The 25,218-nt window shown below is 42.9% G+C and overlaps 1 protein-coding gene across 1 annotated transcript in view; it reads left to right on the top strand.

Annotated features, from left to right (window-relative positions):
- LOC308305678 (connector enhancer of kinase suppressor of ras 3-like) overlaps positions 1-25,218 on the top strand; it is a gene marked incomplete at its 5' end in the record, with an annotated part of 128,172 nt that overhangs the window by 92,693 nt on the left and 10,261 nt on the right. Inside the window, 5 exons of the mRNA XM_080750516.1 lie at positions 4,115-4,152; positions 8,075-8,117; positions 19,801-19,854; positions 20,426-20,465; positions 23,476-23,645. Coding sequence (XP_080606642.1) covers positions 4,115-4,152; positions 8,075-8,117; positions 19,801-19,854; positions 20,426-20,465; positions 23,476-23,645 — 345 coding nt within the window. The remainder of the gene's footprint in view (positions 1-4,114; positions 4,153-8,074; positions 8,118-19,800; positions 19,855-20,425; positions 20,466-23,475; positions 23,646-25,218) is intronic.

Consider the following 25,218-nt stretch of genomic DNA (forward strand, 5'->3'; position numbering starts at 1 on the left):
TTTTTGAAAATGCTTTGAAATAATAATTTTAGTCAAAGTTAAACTTTTGTTGTCCCAAAAAAATAAATAAAAAATAAATAAAAGAAGGCCCGGCGACACGCAAATGTGTCCCGACCCACTGTTTGGGAAACAGAGGAATAGCGTGTTACTCTGCATGCCTTAACATCCTCACAGTGAGACGATTCATTGTCGGGTGGAAAGAAACGGCTGTGGACTCCCTGTTTATCAAAGGAGACACACAGGGGTTAAAGTTCTCAGTCCTGGGGACTGATTTCAGTCTTGAGGATTCCATAGGGGCTTTTTCTGAGATCAGTGCAGATCTGCAAAAAAGAAAATAATAAAAAGAATAATGCCTCCCCCTTGTAGCAATGGCCGCGGCTTGAACGACGTCAAAACGCTAATCAAGTGATCTACAAACTAAAAAGCAGTTATAATTTCAAGATATGAGTATTTGAATTTGCCAAACTAGCATAGAATACAACAGAACTTCAGAAGATACTTCTATAAAATGAAGCATGGATTGGCACACACACATTCAGTGAAGGCAGTTCAGAACTTCAGGGAAACACCCCAAATATTGGTGTGTGCTGCGCACGCCATGTTTCAAAAATCACATATTGGGACATGGTCTGAAAATAAATGTCAGCCTTGGGATTTCTTTTGGCTTTAACCCCTGGACACATGCTTGTCTACACCCTCACTAACCAACCAACTAGTAGGGGTCACCAAAGACAGACAGGGGACTACACAGCACATGGAGGAATTGGAAATTGAAGTTCAGTTCTTGTCGGCAGAGTATAAATTAAGCTTTTGGCCTTGTGTGATTGATGTCTGTCAGTGGACTCCTTTGTGTATATTTAATTTAAATCGGTTTCAGTCGAGAATGATAGTCTCTGGTACCATTGTTTAATATTTCACTTTACTCGCTGAGGTCTCTCGAGAAATTGATATCACTCCAGTCATGTGTGCTTTTTTCTTTTGGTTTCATTTGTGTACATACTTTTTAAAACTAACTAAAAGAAAAAGGAATATGTTCATGTTAGTGTAACTGTGCATTTATTTGACATGTTACTTTTTATATACTTTTTGTGATCGGTTTAACCAATGGTTGCCTCTTGTAAACTATGCATATGTACTGACAGCAGGGTATGGAAAAGGGCATTTTTGTTGTCATCAGCAAATATTTGCTATGGCTTTCAAAGCTTTGCACTGCACTCTACTTTCTACAGTATCCTGTCTTTCAGTGCCCTCTCTAATTAACCAGCTAAAAGGCTTTAAATACACAGCTGGTTACGCAGCCAATAACTGGGCCTTTTCAAAGAGTCCCATCTTTTTTGGAGACACTTGAGGTCAAATGGTCCTCAGTTAGTGGCACCATCGGTCAGTGTTGTGGAAAATGTGTGGGACACACAGGAGCTAGAATGACAGTATTGAAACACGTAAAAAAAAATAATGAATACAACTGTTCCTTGACCTGATTTTTGTACGTTTTGAATAGTATTGGATTAAAATGTGCAGTACATTTCAGTACCATTTTGTATTGTCTTCTTTTTATCGTTTTCATTTTTCCCCCACGGGTTTACTGCTGATATAATTAATCCATCAGTGCCAATCAATCAGTTATATATGATGATTTGATTTGATGCTTGTGAGTGTTTGGAAATCTCATCAGCATTTGAATGCAGATTGATAAACTTGAGCCCAGTTTATACTCGTACTGTAATACGACTGTATTAGCAGAATAGCTGATCTACAGGCCCACGCGGATCTACCATTTACACAGAACGTGAAACGCTGAAATGGTTCATGTAGTTGACATTGATTGATTGATTTAATACTTTATTAGTCAGAAATGTAAACAGCACATGGTACAGTAAGGCATTAAGGCTAAAAGTGTGTGAGTGTCTGGGAGGGTTGTAAAAAATATGTTTTTTAGAGCATGATTTCTGTCCGGGGACACAAACACTTCCAAGTCTTTCAAACCTGTGTAATGTAAATAAACGTCCACCTGTGTATATAGCTATATGGTCAGGTATTGGCCATGGCCCTCACCCTATCTGTGTGGAAGGGAGAAGGGAACACCTACGTACAAGAAACCTCCTTCCACCTTGGAGACGAAGAGCTGACCTCTGATCACCTAACATCACCCCCACTCCTTCTCCACCTGCCCCTCCTCTGTGCATGATGTTAACCTCTTTTATAACCTCTCTTCTTCTTCTTCTTGTTCCAATCCTTCGTCTACTTCACTCTGCTTTCCGCCTGCCAAGCTACGGACGCTTGCGGTCCGCACTAATTTGCACTTGCACGTACTTGAAAGTCCTGTGGTTCACCTAAAATGCTACCTGCATTCTTGCTTTAACCCGCTGCTATGTTTGCTCGCCTCCCACTAACATGCTACCTACGCCTGCATGACACGAAGATGAGTAACGACGTAAAACTTGGCATGCTGACTTGATGCTGAAACGCACGTGTCAATTGATTTGGCGTGTGTCACAAAATCAAGTGTGAATGAAAGGTGTGTGTGTAGGGTGAGTGGCAGTCGATTAGACTCTGATATGGTGTGAAGACACCCCTTCTGTGCATTGAGTTAATCCAGTGGTTCTCAAAGTGGGGTCCGAGGAGGACCCTCGGGTTTCCAAATGGACCGCTACTGGTCTCTAACGCTGAGTGTACAAATGGAACCACATTTGGTTCCATTTGTATTTGTTATGTGGGGTCCTTCTAGCCTCGCCTTTCTGGGGGAAAGCCTGGTGTTCGTTTACAACGGGCCGTTGATCCGGTTCTAGGCGGAAACCACAAGCAGAATAAGCGGCGATGCTTTGTTTTGATAGTTCGGCCAAAGTGTAGTCCGTCTAGGACTACAACATGACGTAAAGTGGTTTCAGCTCCCGACCGTATCAAACCCCGAAAAGACCCTAGGCTAGGGTCCTTCAAATGGTGACGTTTGAGAACCACTGACGATGCACACAGACGGGATCAGTCCAACATCCTCACTCCCTACAGGCACATACTGAACGATCCGCTCGCCTTTTACTCTTAAATGTTTCTGTTCTTGACAGAAGTTGTTGTGTTAACCCCATTTTATACTTCATTGTATGATGGTGTTGTGCAAAGAGTTCTTGCTATTTTTGCTATTTTTCGAAGTCTTAATACTAATAGCAATAATAGTAATTATGTACCAAACCTTGAACTCACCAAGAATAACATTTCTAATCGTGAGACAATGTTGAAGCAATAGCTGAAGGGTCTAAAGAAATATGCATGTATATTAGATGCACCAACACTGAATATTATTTGCAGCACAACTAGATCAAACAACTGCACAGCAATATGCCACGGTTGGACAGACAGAATCGGTGTGAGAGTGTGTTAAAGGGGGTTTGCTTTTGTTTAAAGAAAAAAAGGATGAAGTTCTATATTCCTTCCGATAGATACAGTAGATAGTAGTATCAGAGTGTTTATTCACTGTTCAGTAACAGGAGTCTCCCAGTCTCGCCGGCTCTAGTGACAGAAAATACATTTTCAGGCATTTTATGCAATCAGGAGAGAACCAATTTCAGTTCAGATTTAGTTTGTGTCGTCACTTCCAATTTCACTTGTTTATCCTGGATCATTTATGACTTCTCTCTCTTGATTGGATAACATCGGTATCCTGACCTTTAAATGTATTTTCTGTTTACTAAAAGAGCTGGAGACACAGGGAGACCCCTGTTGCTGGAAATATGGGTCATTAGCAGGGGGTCCCTGCTTCATCTCTCCCTCAGCTAAAGGGTCCTTGGCCTGAAAAATGTTGAAGACCCGGTAGACCCCTGCTCTACAGCAGTGGTTCTCAAAGTTTGGTCCGGGGAGTCGGGGACCCCCATGGGTCCTTGAGAGGGTTCCAGGTGGGGGGGGCTCCCCAGCAAAAGTAGCAATACAATCTGGCACGAAACATGTTCAGTCTGCGGCACGAAAACGTTTGAGAACCACAGTGCTATAGTATACAGCAATGATCACTATCAGAACGTATTGATTTTATTTTATTTTATTTTATTTTAATGCATGAATGGAGGCTCTCAGGTCTGCGACGTCCTGAAAGCAGCTGAGTGTGTTAACATGTTTATATGTATCACAGGGCTCCAACTGGCGCTCTAGCAGCGACTTTCTCAACAGGTCAGTAACCTTGTTCACACACACGCACGCACACACACACACACACACACACACACACACATACACACACACACACACACACACACACACACACACACACACACACACACACACACACACACTCTCTGTTATTAAGTCCACAGGTCGTCAGAAACTAGAGTAAGACATCTGACTGGGTTGGTTTCATCTACACACTATGTCATGAAGGCAGTGGCGTCAGTTCAGCAAAAGCTAAGGTATGGCAACATGACTGGTGTCTTGCAGTCATGTTGCCATACGTCATGTTGCCATACCTTAGCAACAGGCACGATGAAAAGTACATTTTATTATTTCCCCCTGTAGCCAAGGTATGGCAGCTGCCATAGCTTGCCATACCCAATTGACGCCTCTGCATGAAGGGTGTGGTGGAGACAGGAGGTCCGTGGGTTTTGGAATCTGGGTGTGCTTGAGAGGAGGGGGAGGGGGGGGGGTTGCTTTTTACTACCAGGGAAGACAAGCCAAGGGAACTACAAAACCAGCCATCGCGTTCAAGGAATTTGATACTGAATGAAATGAAACACTAGACGCCTGACTGTATATAATATACACACAGGCAACTTGCAGTTTCTTTGAGTAGGAGCCCTTAAGTAGGTTCAAGTAGGTTCAATTTCCCCGTCCCTGGTGTCGCGTAGGACACTGACTTGTTGACAATGTCAACAAAGTTATTTGACGCCGATGAACAACGGATTGTAGCATTAGGGTTTTGCTGAATCTTTAGAGATGTCACTATGCTCAAAGTGGATTTCCAGGGACTCTGTGGGTTCCTTTGGGGCAGGGGTTTTCAAAGTGGGTAACGGGGCACCCTGGGGTGCCGTGACAGCAGTCCAGACCAGGGGTGCCGCGAGATCATTTGATAATAGTTGGGATTTATTTGGACATTTAAAAAATATATTTAGTATCATATTAAACATGAAATACAACGTTATTTTCAGTCAGTTCTCACCAAAATGTCTAGTGACATGACGTGAAAATTATGAATATAATGTAGGGATGCCTCGGATGAAAGGGGTGCCTTGAGCCCCAAAAGTTTGGGAACCTCTGCTTTAGGGGGTGTCTAAATTGACCCATACAAGTCTGTAACTCTGGCAGTGTACAAATGGAACCAAATGAACCCTGAGTTTGAGAACAATGGTTTTTATATTAGGAAGTATAGCAGAAGGGTTCCCGGGTTCAATCCCGGCCGTTCCAGCCAGTCATCGCATCAAAGTATCTTTGAACAGGACACACACTGATGCACCACCTCACATGACCGAGTCCCGCCATCCGTGTTTATGAATGGCTGAACGGGGGGGGCATACATTCATTGTAAAGCACTTCGAATAGCGTGAAGATTACAAAGTCACGCTCTATGAATGCAGTCCATTTTACCATCACGATTCTCTCTCTCTCTCTCTCACTCACTCTACCCGATTCATAAATAGCACCACCCCTACATCCATAATGATTCATAAATAGCACCACCCCCCACATCCATAATGCGATGATGACGTTACAAACATCCGTGCATCCACAGGGGCGTCACACGGGGGGGGGGGGGGGGGGGGGGGGGAGTGGGACTGAGTTACTAGGGCCCAAGATGGAGGGGCCTATTTTATGCTTTAACTATTGAAAAATAGCAGATCTACAAGCTCACTGCGAGCTTGTAGATCTGCTATTTTTGAAAAGTCGTGAAAATGTGTGCAAATCACTGAATATATGCATTTTTTCAGCAAACATTTGTAACTCAAATTTTGCTTCTGGGGGGTCCTGGAACTAAATATTTTGAGATGCGGGTCTGGTTTGAGCACCACTGACATAGAAACATAGTTTTTTTTTCAAAAAACCTTTAGGATTTAGCACAAATGTTCATGATTTTTCAATAATAGCAGATCTACAAGCTCGCAGCGTGGCACTCGGTGCCTCGCTGTGAACTTTTACTGTATATCTGCTATGTTTCAATAGTTAAAGCACAAAATAATGCGTTCCCAGTCTAAATGGCTTAAACCCCCTCCCCTATGAAGAACATTCATGGGAGGCCCACAGTGAATCCTCCTTGTACCCAGGGCCCAGAATTTGGTGCGACGCCCCTGTGCATCCATACCGTGGCCCCTCCGGCGTCAATGCTGTTGGAAGTCTGGGCCCGGGGAGGAGTGACTCTCCACATTAACACTGTGATGGATGAGTAATCACAACCACGCGCCACGCAACACCCCTGCTCTCCCCGCACGGTTCTATTCTAAGACATAAGGCCTGGCACGTAAGACAACGTCACGGCCTGGCTGCTCACGCACACTTGGGACATACCGTACATACACATACTTCCGCCAGTAAATCTTTATCGTTTGCAGAGAAAAAGAAAAAGAAAAAACAGAGGCCAACCGGGTGCTCGAAGGAGATAAAAATGTCTTAAAAGCATATCGTCACTGTCGGGCAGAAACCTCGTATCTCCAAGTTTCAAATGTGTATGTTCTTTCGTAAAGTAAAGCCCTGCTTCATCATACGTAGACTGTCGCACGAGACTAGTGAAAATAGCAGATCTACAAGCACACAACGCCTCTGTCAGAAGTAATGTTGGAGAACCCAGAAGTATCAGTGATGTCAGTCATCTCCAAATTTGGGCACTGTTTCAGCATGCGGCTGTTACCATGGCGGGGACGGATGCGCAGTACAGGCAGCGTTATCAGTGATCTCAGTCACTTATCTCCAAATTTGGGCACTGGCCATGCCTTTTTTGCAAATATAACACATATAACACATGCAAAGATCTCATGAGGGTGAGATTATAACTATAAATCTGTCATAACACACTCTCTCTTTCTCTCGAGAGTATGCATTTGGACAGCTATTTATTCTGGGTGTGCATCGATTAGTTCGATGCCCAACGCCAACAGGTGTTTCGTCACACCCAGCTTCAAGTCGAATTAGTTTGACTTGGGGCAGGTGTGACTGCTTAAATCCGCCATCACCCACCCCTACAGATGTCAACTTCTGTTCTATGACAATTCTGTCCTCTAGAGAAAATGCCAGAGGCAGAACACAGACTATCATCTGCAAAGGTGTTACCCGCGCAAATGTGATCAGTATCTCCTCAACAAACCAGCACTTGTCTATAAAAGAAGAGGCAAAAATTTTAAATATTTATTGCTGTGGGAGAGAAGGAAAAACCTGTAGGGAACAGGCAGGAAAAACAGGCCCCAGACAAGTTTCTTTCCCCTGAAATTGCAGGGCGACGCCTTCTGCCATCAGTTGACGTAAATCTGAAGTATTTTCAGCGCCGCATGGGGGCTAGCATGTCGTCTGACTCGACCAATGCCGCTGCGCTGTGGCTGGTTGCCAGATATATTTATCAGATCCACTGACACACACACAGCCAAAAAAAAGAAAACGCCAGCCCACAGACCTGCCCGCAGGAGCTGTTTTGCCAGAGCCAAATCACAGTTGAGCCCCACTTGGAACGTAGATAAAGATAATGAGTGGTTATGAATAAGCTTGGGGAAGCGCTAAGTATGTGTTGGGAGATTTTCTTCCAGCCATTTTTGTCAGAACCAAAGTATGATGGTTAGCTGAAGCTTCAAGGACACACACAGGAGGAGGGGGTAATGTCTAATTTATGCTCCGTTGTGTGGCGTTGTCACGCTCCGTATATTGCGGAGCTGCAAGCTCACAACTTGTCTCCGTTGCAGCGCATTGAGAGCTTGTAGGTCTTCTGTTTTTGGTGCGTGGCACCGCCTTACGACAAAGTATAAATCGGGCAAGAAATGAATAATAGGTAACTCTGTGTTTAATGTAAATACTGTGAGGAACCATAATAACCTCTTACTGACATATTGTCACTGGTGGTCTGATTCAGACCAAACGCATGTTGTACATATTGTTCTCACTTCTTCCTTTTGATTTTTTACAGATATAGCCAGCCAAATATACGATCCTGGTCCTTCTCTCAAGCGGTAAGAATGTTTTGTTTGATCATGCCGACCCCTGAATAGTATGAGTCCCAGTGTGCGTGCGTGTGTGTGCGTGTGTGTGTGTGTTTGAGAGAGAGAGATAGATACGCACACAGACAAATGTTCAAGAGATATGTAAATGCTGTTTCATGTAACGGATCTATCACTAAAGTCCTGTGTCTAAAGGTTTTGTTTGGTGGTCAAGAAGCATTTTTATTATCTTTACAAGGCAGGTGTATTCATACAAACATGCGCACTGCACACATTCCCGTGCACGTGTTGTGATTGAGACGTTCCCCACCACAGTGCTGAGTAACTTCTCTACCCTTCACCTCTGACCCGTAGACAAAGGAATCCCATAGAATCACGCACACACACACACACACACACACACACACACACACACACACACACACACACACACACACACACACACACACACACACACACACACACACACACACACACACATTCCTCCGCAGGGGTCAGATGGACAGTCGGTCAGTAGTGACACGACAGTCGTGTGATCTTTGACAAGGCATTCTCACTCGTCAAAGGGGTGACTTCATGGCACAGACATCCCAAGAAGTCAAATGTTTGACCGGAAGGTGGTGGGTGGGGTGCAAATCCGGCACATGTTGACTAGGGGGGGATATGAGTTACGATCCTGTCCATATCGGGGCATTAACTTGAGCGGGGCTGAGTCGGCTGAAGTGGAATTCGCAACGCTCAGCACGGTGACTCGCTCACCTGGCGGCTAGCTCGGTGGTGCCTCTGGTGGCTCAAGTTCGCTTTAAACGGCGTGCCTCCGTCGTTTTAGCGTGTTTTTTTTTTAACCGACTTCCGCATTCCTGAAGAGCAGAGGTTTCCCGGGACGGCACCATTTGACGTTTTGACGTCACATTTGTCCTGAGATTATCAAAGTATGCATTTTGGGGAGTGAGAGCTGTGTTGTCTTTGATGGTCTTATTTGTTATTGTGACAAACAAGAAAACCTTGAACCTTCTGTCAACATTTGATGGACAGATGGATAGATGAGTGGGTGGGTGGGTGGGTGGACTGAGCAGTGAGCACCTGCAGTAAATATGTGTCATCAGTGCATACAGTAGCTCAACAGACCTCCTCAGCTCTGTTGTAGCAACCATAAAACCAGCACTCAAAGACATAATATGACACGTATATCGTCGCTGTCGGATCAGACTACAGCGTCGCACAAAAGCATAAAAAGTAACAGATACTGTAGATCTGCTGCTGTTGCTACTTTTTCATTTGAATCCTGAAAAGTAACGGTTTTGAACATGCGAGGTTTCCACGTGACAGAGACGATATATACACTCATTGTCGGGTGGAAACTTAGTATGTACAAAACCGTTCTTATTGTATTTATCATTTCAAAAACGACTTAAAATAGTGAAAATAGACGATCTACAAGCACACAACGCCTCGCGTCGCGAGGCGTTGTGTGCTTGTAGATCTGCTATTATCACTAGTTTTGTGCGACAGTCTTGTATGATAAAGTCTTGCCTTACTTTACAAAAAAAAAAACATACACATTTGAAACTTGGAGATACGAGGTTTCTGCGCGACAGGGACGATATGCACAGCATATACAGTATATAGTCATGCTTCATTATAGCAGGACCTCAACTGGGGTGGTGCCCAGTGTCCACTCCACTGCCAGCAGGGCAACCAGGCAATTACCCCAAACAGGATCTCATACTGTGGGCAGGGGGCCAGTGCCAATCTCCTTTTAGACCCACAACTGGACTGAGTGAGCAGGGGTAAAACCCGATACCGTCTCCACCCTCCCCCCCTTTACACAGCGTGAGACTGCCCCGGTGAAGAATGACCACTCTGTGACATCACCCCCCCCCCCCCCCACCCCCCACCCCACACACCCCACACACACACACAAACACACATGCATGCATTCTCTCTCTCTCTCTCACACATATTCTCACACACTCAACATGGCAGTACAAGTCTCGGGGGGATATTAGCTAAGTGCCGTGACAATTCCCAGCATGGATGGCGATGGGGGCATTGAGCCCCTCAGTGTGGCCGTGACCAATCCACACTCCCCCGAACCCGTCAGGCCTTTTGACATCACCCCCGTCCCCCCTCCTCTTTAACTGTCCCTTTACATGTACCCATAACACCCCTCTGAAATCATCCTAGGTTGCCGTGTTTGGACTTTTGCTTTTTTATCACAGAGAGACGAGCAAGAAAGACGTCTCCATTTGACATGCTAAGGATGCTTGTGCATCACGTTTGTAGGATCTTTTTTAAAAGGAGCGGCAACGTTTCTCAAGACAAATAGAAGTTTGGAAATCAGAGGGGATATACTGGAAGATGTAGTGTGTGTAAATGATAAATGGTGCATTTATATAGCGCCTTTATCCAAGGCGCCTTTTGGTGTGGAGAGGCCTTTACATACTGTAGGTTGTGCATTACATTCACCCATTCATACACCGATGGCGGAGGAAACCATGCAAGGCACCGACCAACCTGCTCACCGGGAGCAACTAGGGGTTCAGAGTCTTGCTCATGGACTCTTCGACACTAACTCTGGGGGAGCCCGGGATCGAACCGGGAACCCATCGGGAACCCTCCGTGTTCAACTCTACCCCTGAGCCACTGCCGCCCCTGTGTGTGTGTGTGTGCACGCGTGTGCGTTTAGCTAAATGACAGGGAGAAGGCGCTATTCATAATAATCAGTAATCACTGGAAGGAAGACAGCATTTTTGTGCTTGTGTGAAAACAGCGAAAGAGGGACCGGCTGTTAAGGCTGTACAAACCGTAGTAGTGCAGTAGTGCAGGAATTTGGTGTACTGGCTGGTTGAACCACGGTTGGTTCCAACCTTAGACGGGCTGACAGGCAAAGCCGACCACCGGCACCACATCCGACCCGCCTGCAGAGATAGATCTTCCTTCCATCCACACAAACAGGCCATGGCTGTGCCAATGTTATGGCTACACACACCCCACTGGCTCCCCACAGAGACTGAAGGCTGCTGATCGACTGCTGCTGCTGCTACACACTCTATCCCCCAAAACTATAATTTCAAACTCAAAGACCCCCAGTTTGATATGCAAAAGGACACAGACAGTCCCCTTCTGCAGTTATGGGGCTGTTAAGTCTGACATCATTTTGTAGGCAGAGGAGAACTTTTGGGGCCAAAAGGCCCCAGCGCCCGTGAATCTTTTTACTTTTTACTAATTTTTCTTCTCTTTGTTGTTGAAAGGAAAGTGGTAGAATTATACTTTAGTCGTTATTTTTGTCTCGGATCTGTTGAAATAGCGATGGGACAGACAATAAATCTGCTTGGAGCTCTGACTACAAAATTATGTCACAGCTTAAAAGCCCCATCTCTCTCTTACCCAATCTACACCGTAGAATCCTGGTTCCTAACTATTAGAGGCCCCTGGAACTCCATAAAGCAGTGTTTCCGTAGACTTTTTCATGCCAAGGGAGCCCCTAAATTGATATTTATTTGGCCACGGACAGGAAAAGAGAAGATTTATGTAAAAAGAAAAGAAAAGAAAAAAAAAATCTAAATAATAATAATAATAATATACAAATGTTCAAGTGACACGCTGTGAGCTTGTACTATTTTTTTATAGCCATTGTATAAATGGTAGTGGTTAAAATAATTGTGATGCTATATTAACTCATTTTACTGGGGACCCCCTGGTACCCCCCATGGACCCCTTTGATTACTACTGCCCCCAGAGGAACCAGTCTGGAATCTGAAACAAATAAGAAATAAATATAACCTCCTTAAAGAATTGACCTTATGGCAGCCACACTGACATGAAATGTGTAGGACAAACTACAGGACTGTTATTTGCATTCCATTCAAACAAAGTCCAGTGCTGCTATATGGCTAGCGCAGTAGTTATAAATTAGACTTTTGCCCAGGACCCAAACTAGTGAAAACAGCAGATCTACAAGCTCACAATGTCTGCTGTTTTCACTTTGTTTTCTAATTATTGATGGAATGTATTCGATTATTCTTTTATTTATTAATGAAATTACTTCATTCATCATTGCATCCTGTTCTTATATTTTTGGGGAATGTATTTTGAAAATATTTTTTAAGTGATAATTATTAAAAAACAAAATGCAGGAAACCAATAATTAAGGGACCCATAAAAATGGGTCCGCGACCCACACATGGGTCCCGACCCAGTGCTTGGGAACCAGTGGGCTAGTGCATGTTGGCTCATTCCCCATTTTCTCTTCGGAGATGAGTAAGCCTGGCTACGCGAGGCTGCTCATTCCCTGGAAAGAGCTGCCTGTTAGAGCTATCATTGCTAACACCTGTGTCTATTATGTCATGTCAATATGGCGGCTGTGGAAAAAGGTCTGTAGATTTTCTGTTTCAATATTTGTATTTGACAAAGTACAGGCTATGACACCACCAACGTACATGACAACACAGAAGTAATGATCTGTCTATCGTCCTTTCACATGTTAAGTGTTGATGCCAATTAAGCCAAAAATCTAATCTTCTCGACAGCAACAAGCTGTTACAGTTAGTATAGGTGGCCCCCTAGTGGGCATATAATATATGCAATGGTCATATTATGACCATTGCAACTTCAGACTAAACTAGTATGGCAATAGAAATGCAATAGAATACATATGTTAATCTTCTTGCACGTGGGATGTAGTGAAATGGACAACCGAAAACAGCTGCAGCATTGATTGGATGTCATTGCTCCTCTGAGTGGAGATGTTCACCAAGGTTCTGTCAGGTTTCCGGCAGAACATTAGTGCCAAACTACTAGTAGTAGGGCAGGAGAGAGGGGTCTACCAGCACCCCAATGACATGTTTTCGAAACCTGTTTTTTTTGGACCGTTATGATGTCTAGTTATGATTTCTGCTTGTTGCCGTCGCCAACTAATGTCCCATGGGGTTCATTTTTAACCTTTTCTCACAACTATTCCCAATCTGAACCATACAATGGTCATAACAGAAAATGCCATAACGCTTGATGTAAACAACCTACAGGGACAAATGAACACACTTTTCTATATGATTTTGACCCAGGGAATTCATTAAAGTGGTTATTTTTTACATTTAAGCACATCTTGACCCTATTTCAGGACAGAAACGGCGAAGAATAACCCAAAAATGTTCAAAACACGTCTATACTTCTCTTTGTACAGATGAATTAAGGTGTATTCTTTTGATACCACAGGTTTTTTAGGACCCTTATGATGTCTAGTTATGATTTCTGCTTGTTGCCGTGGTCAACTAATGTCCCATGGGGTAAATTTTTAACCTTTTCTCACATATCCCCAATTAGTGTGGGGATTTAGGGGAGCAAATGCTAAATTCGTGCAATTTTGACTTAAAGCGCGAAATTTTGCACAGATGTAGCCCAGGGCTTGCTCTAATGATTTAGCTAGGGCGCCCGAGTCTGCGACCTTCGGGGTCTCCACAGCGGTCAAATCAAGTTGGGCTTCCATTGACTTTCTATACAGGAGGAAAATACCCAGAAAAAAAATCTTTTTCACAGCGGCCAAATCAAGTTGGGCTCCCATCGACTTTAGTGATGAAAAGTGATGAGTCATCACTTTTCAGAGTTGTGTGGGTGCTGTGGCGACCCCGAAGGTCGCAGACTCGGGCGCCCTAGCTAAATCATTAGAACATGCCCTGAGCTACATCTGTGCAAAATTTTGAACTTTTAGACTGATTAGCACAAGAAAAAAAAACCCTAAGGCCTCCGACTAACATGAATACTCACCCATACGTGTATTGTTTTCTGAGGCCATTTCTAGCCCACAGAATGTTTTTTGTGCAAAACAAATGCCTGCAATGGATTCAGCATCATGACAAACCCCTAGTTAGACCCCTCAGATCCTCCTTAAATACCCAGAAAAAAAATCTTTTTCTGGGTATTTTCCTCCTGTATAGAAAGTCAATGGAAGCCCAACTTGATTTGACCGCTGTGACGACCCCGAAGGTCGCAGACTCGGGCGCCCTAGCTAAATCATTAGAGCAAGCCCTGGGCTACATCTGTGCAAAATTTCGCGCTTTAAGTCAAAATTGCACGAAATTAGCATTTGCTCCCCTAAATCCCCACACTAATTGGGGATATGTGAGAAAAGGTTAAAAATGAACCCCATGGGACATTAGTTGACCACGGCAACAAGCAGAAATCATAACTAGACATCATAAGGGTCCTAAAAAACCTGTGGTATCAAAAGAATACACCTTAATGTATCTGTACAAAGAGAAGTATAGACGTGTTTGAACATTTTTGGGTTATTTTTCACCGTTTCTGTCCTGAAATAGGGTCAAGATGTGCATAAATGTTAAAAATAACCACTTTAATGAATTCCCTGGGTCAAAATCATTTAGAAAAGTGTGTTCATTTGTCCCTGTAGGTTGTTTACATCAAGCGTTATGGCATTTTCTGTTATGACCATTGTATGGTTCAGATCGGGAATAGTTGTGAGAAAAGGTTAAAAATGAACCCCATGGGACATTAGTTGGCGACGGCAACAAGCAGAAATCATAACTAGACATCATAACGGTCCAAAAAAAACAGGTTTCGAAAACATGTCATTGGGGTGCTGGTAGACCCCTCTCTCCTGCCCTACTATAGTGTTAACATCATGGTGGCAGGTAGGTAGGCCTGTCCTAGATTCACTTCACCTGGACACCCTGCTTATTTAGGCCTAGAATTATTGAATGCTTTAACCAGTGAAAAATAGCAGATATACAAGCTCACAGCGCAGCACCGAGTGCTGCGCTGCGAGCTTGTAGATCTGCTATTTTTTTTAAAGTTGTGAAAATGTGTGCAAATCATTGAATATATGTATTTTTAAAGCGAACGTTTGTAACTCAAATTTTGCTTCTGGGTGGCCCCTGGAACTAGATATTTTGAGATGGGGGGTCCGTAGCCAAATACATATCAGTTTGGGGGTCCTTCACATGAGAAGGTTTGAGAACCACTGACATACTGAGCTCCAGTTAAGTGAAAAGGACCTTTTCTTTGACGATGGCTGGCCAGATTGCTGACATAGAAACATAGGTTTTTCAAAAAAACATAGAAGGATTCAAAAGACACTTATAGAATTGGGTCAAAATTCTAATTTTCACGATTTTTCAAAAATAGCAGATCTACAAGCTCGCTGTGAGCTTGTAGATCTGCTATTTTTTAATAGTTAAAGCATAAAATAATAATACACCATAATGTGTACCCGTTCTAATGAATAATTATAGACTACACCACTGTTTCTCAAAATGTCTCCCCTTAACTTAACTCTGACAGTGTACAAATGGAACAACTAACCCTAATGGGTTAATTTGGTTCCATTTGTACACTGTCAGACAGAGTTAGAGACTTGTATGGGTAAATTACAGACTTGTGTGGGTTCCTTAAAGGAGTAGTTCACCCCCAAAATGACTTTTTTTCTATTGATTACTCAGGCCATGGAGAGTAGAGTTCAATAATATTTTTTGGTTTTTGTCACATTCCTAAGACAAAATTTTGATTCGAGTAAATTTACCCCCATTGATTCCGGATGGTGACCCGTTTCGAAACGGGTCACCATCCGGAATCAATGGGGGTAAATTTATTGTTATCACATTTTTGTCTTAGGAATGTGACAAAAAACAAAAAATATTATTGAACTCTACTCTCCATGGCCTGAGTAATCAATAGAAAAAAAGTCATTTTGGGGGTGAACTACTCCTTTAAGTCCCTGGAATCCACTTTGAGAACCACTGGACTACACTTTAGTGTTACTTATCAAACATGATGAGACAACCAAGATTAGCCAAACTGTCCATTTCTTTACCCCATTTCAAGGTTAAAAACGCAAGGCATTTTGTCTAATTTTTTTATAGTTCCAAAAAGAGCTGAGTCAGTTCTCTACTGTTCTATGTCACAGAATAGCATAACACTTTATGAAGGGATGGTGCAGGGTGTTTGAAGCAACACATAATTTGAAAGAGAGAAAAAAGGATGTATATCCGTGTGTGTGTGTGTGTGTGTGTGTGTGTGTGTGTGTGTGTGTGTGTGTGTGTGTGTGTGTGTGTGTGTGTGTGTGTGTGTGTGTGTGTGTGTGTGTGTGTGTGTGTGTGTGTGTGTGTGTGTGTGTGTGTGTGTGTGTGTGTGTGTGTGTGTGTGCGCATTTGGGGCCAAATGTAGAATTTACAATTACACATCAGTGTGGAAAATGTCCTGGTCCCTCCCTCACAGGAGTTGTATTGTGTTTGCAGATTTGGGGAAAGATTCAGTTTGCTGTTGGGGCAAGGCATTTTGACGTTGGGTTTTATTTGGTCGATCTACAAGCTCACATTTTATGTGCTGCAACGCATTGTGAGCTTAGTATCTGATATTTTCGGTGCATGATGCCACGACAACACAACTTTTTTTTAAAACTCAGACTTTGGGGTTAGGCTTAATATAGGCAGGCCTATGTTAGTATTGGTATTGATTGATTGATTGATTGATTGATTACCGTATTTTCCGGACGATAAGGCACACCGGACTATAAGGCGCACTGTCAATGAATGGTCTATTTTCAAACTGTTTTCATAGATAAGGCGCACCGGACTATAAGGCGCACATAATAGACGCTACCGTTGTGTTATGCATCCAACAGATGGAGCTGTGCTAAAGGGAATGTCAATGTCAATGAATGATCCATATATAAGGCGCACTGGACTATAAGGCGCACTGTAATTTTTTGAGAAATTTAAAGGCTTTTAAGTACGCCTTATAGTCCGGAAAATATGGTACTTTATTAGAACTTCACAGGAAATTAAAAGCACATTCAGTACAGTTCAGATAGGATTTAAACCCAAGAAAGCACAATGGCTTGTTTACATGGTGGTCTTTTATTTGTACTCAATTCATAGATTTCATTGCAGTGTCAATGTTACCACTTAAACCCACACATCCGTATGCTATCGTAGGGAAAGCTTTTGCAGAAAATAGCAGATCGACAAAGCGTTGTAAGCTTGCCAATCGCCTTTTTTCTGAGAAAGCTTTCCCCGCAATAACAGAAAACAGAAAAGACACTAGTATAAAGCCCTGAGGGACTCCGGTTTAAGTCGTTGGTTTAAGTGGTTAATGTCCTCACAAGTAGACCTACAGTAAATGACGTTTGACACACATTGTGACACCATTGTGACATAGGTGGCACGGTACTATTTCACATGTCATTAGCACTCAGAGAGCTGTATACTCTTTCTTCACACTCACAGGCAGAAATACATGGCTTTCAAACACCCACTTAATCCATCACCCCCCTGCTTAGTGTTGTGGTGGTATGCAATGTTGTCCAACACCCAGTCAACAGACTCTGGAGTGGAACAGTCACCAGGTTGACAGCCTCGGCGGAAACCATAATGCTGCTGTGGTTGAGAGAGAGAGAGCCTTGTGTGTGCGGATAATAATAGCTTTTGGTAAATGGGTTGTAGTTAAATTATTTGAGCGAGCTGTGAGGAGGTTATTCCACTGACTTGAAGCACTGCGTGGAACTATTATTGTCTTCGGTATAAGGACCTTGATAGAAAACAGGTATGGATATAAACAAGCTACTTCCTTTTGTTCATGGGTTTCTTGCGTGGGTTGTTGTAGAGTTCAAATGGTGTTGAATGACTGAACGTGAACAGCTGGAGGAGGGCTTGAAACTGGCTCACATAACCTCTGTGGTTATGGTGCGTTCACCACCTACGAGCTACTGCAGAGGAGAGGGGGGGCCCTGACTCAGACTCAGACTAGGGCTCTGGTTGTAGTGCAGAACCCCCAGCCAGCCCCAGTTTCCCCCAAAGTTTGGGGGCTGGGATATCGTTGCTGTCGGGCAGAAACCTCTTACTGTATCTCTCCATATTCTAAGCCAGTGTTTCTTAATCTCTCAAATGTCAAGGTCTCCCCTTAACTCTGGCAATGTACAAATGGAACCAAATGAACCTATTAGGGTTCATTTGGTTCCATTTGTACACTGTCAGAGTTACAGACTTGTATGGGTCAATTTGGACCCCCCCCCCCTAAAGGAACCCATAGAGTCCCTGGAATCCACTTTGAGAACCACTGTTCTAAGCTTTTCTGTTTTTGTGAATTAACGTCCTGCTTGATCCTACTATGGTGTCACACGAAAGTATCAAAGATAGCAGATCTGCATGCTTGGACAGAGAGGATCTTGGTGAGATAGATGGTCTGACATTTTGAGAGTAGGGCTGCAATTATATTCTATTTTCGAGGTGATTATGACATTGATTATTTTTCTGATAAATCAAATGATACTTTGTCGTACAATACTGTCATGCACTAATACCTTTTGGCTTGAAGATCAGCAAACTTTGCAACTCGATAGTAAAAATTATAAAAAATTGATTAGTAAATGGTGGTCAAAATGAGTTTTTTTGTTTGGTCTTATGTGAGTTCAGTTACACAGGAGTGTTTTATGTCAGGATTGTTGACTACGGTTAATGGTTGATATTTGGTTTAGTGTGTCTGATACTTTCATATGGTCTTTAGAAATCAGGAACTCAGACAATGCAGGGAGGGGAAGTTGGTCAATAATGGCATGCTGGATTTCTCAATGTCACTGACGTCACTCAGTCTTCATTTAGAAACATTTAGAAAAAGAAAAAAAAAATCGAACCTCTGTTCGAAGTGGAGCTGTGTGTGTGTGTGTGTGTGTGTGTGTGTGTGTGTGTGTGTGTGTGTGTGTGTGTGTGTGTGTGTGTGTGTGTGTGTGTGTGTGTGTGTGTGTGTGTGCGTGCAACAGCGCCCCTCCCTTAACATGTGTGGTCAGAAAAGGTTACTGCAGGCTACAGACAGACACGGAGACAGACCCACACACACGGCCACGTATAGGGAGCTCCACACAGCTCCAAAAACACTCTGTCGAGGTGCACTGGCCATATATGGCCTACTTGTGCGCCAGCAGAGTGTGCAAGTGCTGCGATTGGTGCTGTTCGCTGCTGTCTGTATGTATGTGGGTGGTCAAGTTGGCACTTGCATAGCTGCATGTGCTATGTGCATGCATATATCTGTTAATTCATTTGACACAACTCATTTCAAGCCGTCTTCGTCGATATGTATACCTCGCATATACCTCGATATCGATAATATTTCGATATATTGCCCAGCCTTACCGAACATAGTACTTCCACGCTCTGGTGGCGGCAAGTAATAATCTTATATATTCTTTGGTTGCCAAATATCTTTTGAATGATATTTAGGTCATGGGCAACGTCAGCCTAAAAGTGAACCGCCTATTCAAACAAACAAAACTGCTGACGTACAGCAGCCTTTAGGCACGGGACTTGTGACTAATATGATCCATCACACGAATCAACATTTATCTCTTGAACACACGTACACTATCATCACCATTCGTTTGTAGGAGCCAATCTGTTTGGATGCTGTTTTGTCTTTCTTTCAAAAGTATGTCTGAGATGATGTTGCTGAAATTTGTCATTGTTGGGAATTGTTTTGGATAAAGTTGTGGTATGAAAAGGAAATGACAGTGACGTCACAGTCCCCAGTAGCTACACAAGTGTGACATCACTTCCCTCCGAGAAAAGGCTGGCTGTAGAACATTTCGTGGTTAATGCCAGTGTGTGGCTGTGCTGTGGCCCATAGCGTCATCCCCAACTTGTTAATTCATGGATACTACTAAATACTAATTTATTGTATCTTCTAACAGGCTGCGTTCCCCATATCTCTGTCCTCCTCCATGGCTGCAGATGATTACAATCCGGTAAGTGAACCTTTTTATTCATTACAGGGGGGGGAAAGGGTTATATTGAATGGACACTTTCATATTATGGGCAGAACTTTATCTAGTTGGCTACCAATGAAACACTGACACAAATCCTGTTTTATTAATAGTAACTTCTGCTTCTGTTATTTTATGGTCAAACAAGTGAAACATGCATTGTAACAATAGGACTGTACAACACCACTAGCTCGCTAACTGGCTAGTGTCTAATTTGGTTTCACAAAATGTAAGTACACATATAAGTGAAGAGGAGAGACAGACACTGAGGGTTGGGGGAACGAAAAAATAGAGAGATACTGAAGGAAGACTGAAAGTGAAGTGGTTGATGAGGTTGCTTGTGTGTGTACGTACGTACGTACGTACGTGTGTGTGTTGTGTGTACACAGAAAAAGAGAGAGTGCGCATAGCAGAGAGAATGCATGTGACACTTGCTGTGAGAAACAGGATGTTCCACAGCGAGTATTCGGGCTGTGGTGGTGTGTGAGATGAGCCGTTTGTCTTCTGTTCTCTTGTCCTGCTCTGACAAGATTGTTTCTTGTTCTTCTCCAAGGTGTCACTGAGGACCAAGTCTAAGAAGAAGAGTCGAGGAGGTAAGTTATCACCACTGTGTCGTGACCCGGGTCATGCCTTTTTGCTGTCTCTATGTCTGTGCCCTCGGCTGTAATTTGTGCCCCCTCTGTGGGCGTGTGTGAATGACATGGTAATTGGTGTGCATTGCAACTGGCAGAGAATGCACACAGTTACCGGACACTTTATACTTCTGGTTTATGTGGTGCCTCTGTGCACTGCCATGTACGTAGTGTTCACATGTTATCAGGAGTCAGTAATTTTGCCACTTTGTTGAGGTCTGTTTTTTCGAGGTCTATTTTTGTTGAGTGAAAGAGGTATAGGGCTGAACTTCTGGTCTGGTCAGGGGGCGTCATTTTCTCAGAAGTTCCTGTATTTTAGGGTTTTGTTGTTTTATATTTGTTTTATTAAAGCACTATGTTAAAATTACAAAGTACATTTGAAAGTTACAGTGTAATATGAATAAATATTTAAATTAAAATACAATTAGCTCATTTGCATTTGCATTTTCACATATTCGTCTGGGCGTTCTATGACCACATATTAACATTTTAATGGAAACACTATTTCACAGTTTGACATTTGAAGTTTTACCCCGCTATACAGTGGAACATATTCAAATTAAAACAATGTCACCTGATTTGCAATTCATACAAGCAATATTGAAATTAATATGGAATTTGTCTAACAAAATGAAAATGGCATTTGACATTTAATTTTCAAAGACGTACCTGTACCGTACTGACTGACTGACTGGCTATTGTGCATGGTGCACAACAGGCAGGCAGGCAGTCAGTCAGTCAGTCAGTCAGTCAGTCAGTCAGTCAGTCAGTCAGGTGTTATTGTCACAACACAATTATAGGTAACAGTGAGGTGAAACTCTTGTTTATGCAGGCTTCCACATTTGCAGCTCAGAGCAAGAAGAAAATACACATAATTAGCAGTAAGGAATGAAAAAAGCATGATAAAATCAGTATCTTGTAATAAAAGAGGTCCTAAAGTACATGAAGTGCAATCGGTACAGTGCAGTCAGTATATCATAGCTTTAAAGTTTATGCAGGCTTTCACAGTCAGTCTTTCATATTCAAGGTCCATGGCATTTACACACATGTGGACTTAGCCTTCTGTCTGTGTACTGTGAGCACATTTTGTCCATCTTTGTGCACATTCTCTGAAAGCTTACAGCTATGCACAAATCGGGGCAGTTGGTGGCTACCACCATCGTTGAGGCAGTGTAGCAACCCTGAAGTTCAAGCAAGACAATGTACCCTTAATTAATGGCACATGCCATTCTTGTCAGTAAACCTTTGACTCTTAGGTGCCCTCTTGTGGTGGATGTATTGCTTCACGTCCATGCCAACATAAAGGAGGCATGGAAGTATGTGATGGAATTGCAATTTATCAGTCCTCTCTCATTGAGGCGGGTGGACCTCATTACGTGATGGTGAAGTCTGTAGTGCTGCCTCTCAGAGAGGCACATGCATATGACCAGCTCAGTGGCCTTGTGGTTAGAGTGTCCGCCCCGAGACTGGGAGGTCGGGGTTCGTTCCCCGGCCGGGTCATACCAAAGACTCTGGGGAAAAATGAGACCCAGTGCCTCCCTGCTTGGCACTCAGCATCAAGGGTCCCCGAGACATACTAGCGTCATGTCCAGTGGGTGCACTTTTACATCAAGCTGCCTCACGCTACAGAAACGGGAGATAGGCTCCTGCCCTATGGGCCTCATGGCTCGGCAAAGCTTACTTACATGCACATGTCTGGTCAAAAGATTTGGAAGCGGTTCATTCTTTTGTCAGTTTTAGTGGTAGGGAAGTTATGGTACCTACTGTAGTAATTGCAAGTTTAACATCCTACATAAGTGAAGGCTACAAAAACAACAACAGCAACAACACAATTGTTTTAAACACTTTTCAAAAATGGTATCCTTTACAATGTTCGAATAAATGGCACTACACCAATGTATGTCTCATGGAAGGCCCATACAAGTATGTGAAAGTGAAAATGCAAATTGTATTATTCATTTTCATTTCACGTTTTTAATCAAATGACGTGCACGTACGCCACATAATTATTATGAGGAAACCTATCATGCTAATGTGGAATTAGATTACCTTATCAATAGTGCTCGGCCTGTTAGACCTCGATACTTGTCTGTTTAGTTCCACTTTGTAGTCGCTTTATGCTCTAGTCTACTTTAGTTGACAGGAAACTGAGGGCAGAGAGAGGTAATGATTTGCAACACAGGTCGTCTTCAGCCGATGTTGCAATGATGTGGTCCATGCTCAAACCGTTCACCTCGCAGGGTGCATCTCAGTCGGTTAGATTTGATATGGTTTCCTGTGTTGGTCACTGTCCTTAATGGTGGGTGCTTTCTCTTCTCTTTGCATTGTGTTCCGTTATTAGTTTGTATTCTGGGGCTGTAAGATTTAAGGAGTTTTAACATGTGTTTTCAATGCCACTTAGAGTTAACATTTCTCCTAAACAACCAACACTCTACCATTCTGCCTCAGGCAAATCCTTTGTTGTTCGTCTAGGCATCTACTTTGTTCAGTATAAGGCTGTTTAGTCGTGCGTGTGTTCATGTCCAGTAGGGATGTGACGATAATCGTTATTATTGTTTATCGTGATAAAAAACCATTCACAGTAATCGTATCGTGGAGATTTGAAATTATCTTGAAATGATCCTCTGCCATGCACTGGGATAAATTCACTTTTATTTAACGAGCTGCATATCCGGTACCATTAAACCCTCTCATTGGTAAGATGGACCTGGAAATAATACAGGTTTTTTTTTTCACTCTAGACCAAATCTCTTTGCCAAAAAAATAGGCGATCTACAAGCCCACAACGCGTTGTGTTTGCGACAAGTTTTGAGCTTGTAGATTGGCTATTTTTAGGCAAATGTTCCGCCCCTGGATAATGGATGTTGGGGGTTATTTTGATTATCGCGATAATATCGTAAATCAAAATTTCTTTGGTCACAATAATCGTGACATGATGAAACATTCATATTGTCCTATCCCTGATGTCCAGGCAATGTAACAATGAGCCGGAGGAGGATCTCAGTGAAAGAGCTGGGCCACCCAGACCACCAGGGCTGGCTGTACAGGAAGAAAGAGGGCAAAGGCTTCCTGGGCATCAAGTGGAAGAAGTACTGGTTTGTCCTGAAGAAGCAGTCTCTCTACTGGTACACCAACCACATGGTCAGTTCCCTTTTGACTCTATATGTCCTCTTACATTTGGTACATAAAAGGAAAAGTCGTATTTGTGTAATGTTAGAATTGCAAGAGGCTGAGCTTTTAAAGTTTTGTCAGATGTTAGGCAGAATTCACCCTTTGTTAAGTCCCCGCCCCTCTTCACACCCATTGGTTGCTGTGTCTTGGTGGGACACTCGGTGGGACACTCCATCCACTACCATTTTAATTCAATTGCTTCGTGTTGTTATTCTGTGTTCAATTTTAATTTCAAACTTGGTTTCAGTCAAATGGAGCAGCTCAGTGGCAGTATAGTGACTCAGCATGTTTTTATTTCTCCAAAAATTATGTTTTAGCAAATTCAACATAAAATAGGTGGGAACAGGGCAGGACAAGGCAGATAGAGCCTGCTGGTTGGTCAACCAGAATTGTTGACCCCATTGGGCAAAATTCTTATGAACTCATGACAACATTGCAAAACAGGGCAAACCACTGTATGATTAAATTCTGTGCCCAGTTTTTCATATAAAAGGAAAGGGCTGTTTAAACAGTGAAAACAGCCGATCTACAAGCACACAACGCCTCGTGATGCGAGGCGTTGTGTGCTTGTAGATCTGTTGTTTTCACTAGTTTAGTACATTTCATAGATGATAAATACAAAACGAACGGTTTTGGACATACAAGGTTTCCACCCGACAACGACGATATGCTATAAATATAAGGTGCTGGGAGTGAAAATTATAATGCAGGGGTGCCTCGGATTCAGATTAAAAAAAAAGATTCATGGGGTGCCCTGAGACAAAAAAGTTTGGGAACCCCTGTGCTACTGTATACATAGAGTATAGCAACAATTTTAAAAACAGCAAATCCATTCAGGCTAATGGATACTAATGTTATTCAATCAGGACAGAGAACTCAGACAGGATAGAGTTTAAACAAGTGAAACTAGAAGTGATGACACCAAGAAATGAGCAGACACAATTGGAACTGGAACACTATAAAAATGAAGCAGATAAATGTGTCCTCTCTCCTGATTGGCTGAAATGTTCTAAACGTAAATTAACCACGAATCTAATGTCATTGTACCGTTTTCAGATTCTATAAGTCGAGGCTTTTCCTCATAATACCTTAGAAACTAAATAAAACTAAATAAAAACTAAACTGAAATCAAACGTCAAACCACATCGAAAGCAATGATCTGTAATTGTACTGCAATCTAAATGATGGTAAGGGACGCGGAGAGAATGTTAGAGAAGGCCCTTTCTAAAAGGGCCTTTTGGTGAAAATATCGAAAATAGCAGACCTCCAAGCTCACAACGTGTCACAGCGGTGTGAGCTCTTGTGATTCTCTTGTGATTTGTGATTCTCTTGAATGGTATGGCATGGAATGAGGGCATTTGCATTTCTTTCACCATAGTAAAAACTGCAATCATGGTCTGGAGAGGGCACTTTGTTACACACGGATAAAGGGGCAGGGGCTCAAGCCCCCTTTAATGTCTACGTGTGCATGTGCCTGATGATGGTCAACTAGGTTTGGAAGGTGTTCTTTGTTGTCGTTGGAGAAGAAATGTCTTTAGAGCTG

This window comes from Nannobrachium achirus, assembly GCF_963921795.1.
Source record: "Nannobrachium achirus genome assembly, chromosome: 20".
NCBI lineage: Eukaryota > Metazoa > Chordata > Actinopteri > Myctophiformes > Myctophidae > Nannobrachium > Nannobrachium achirus.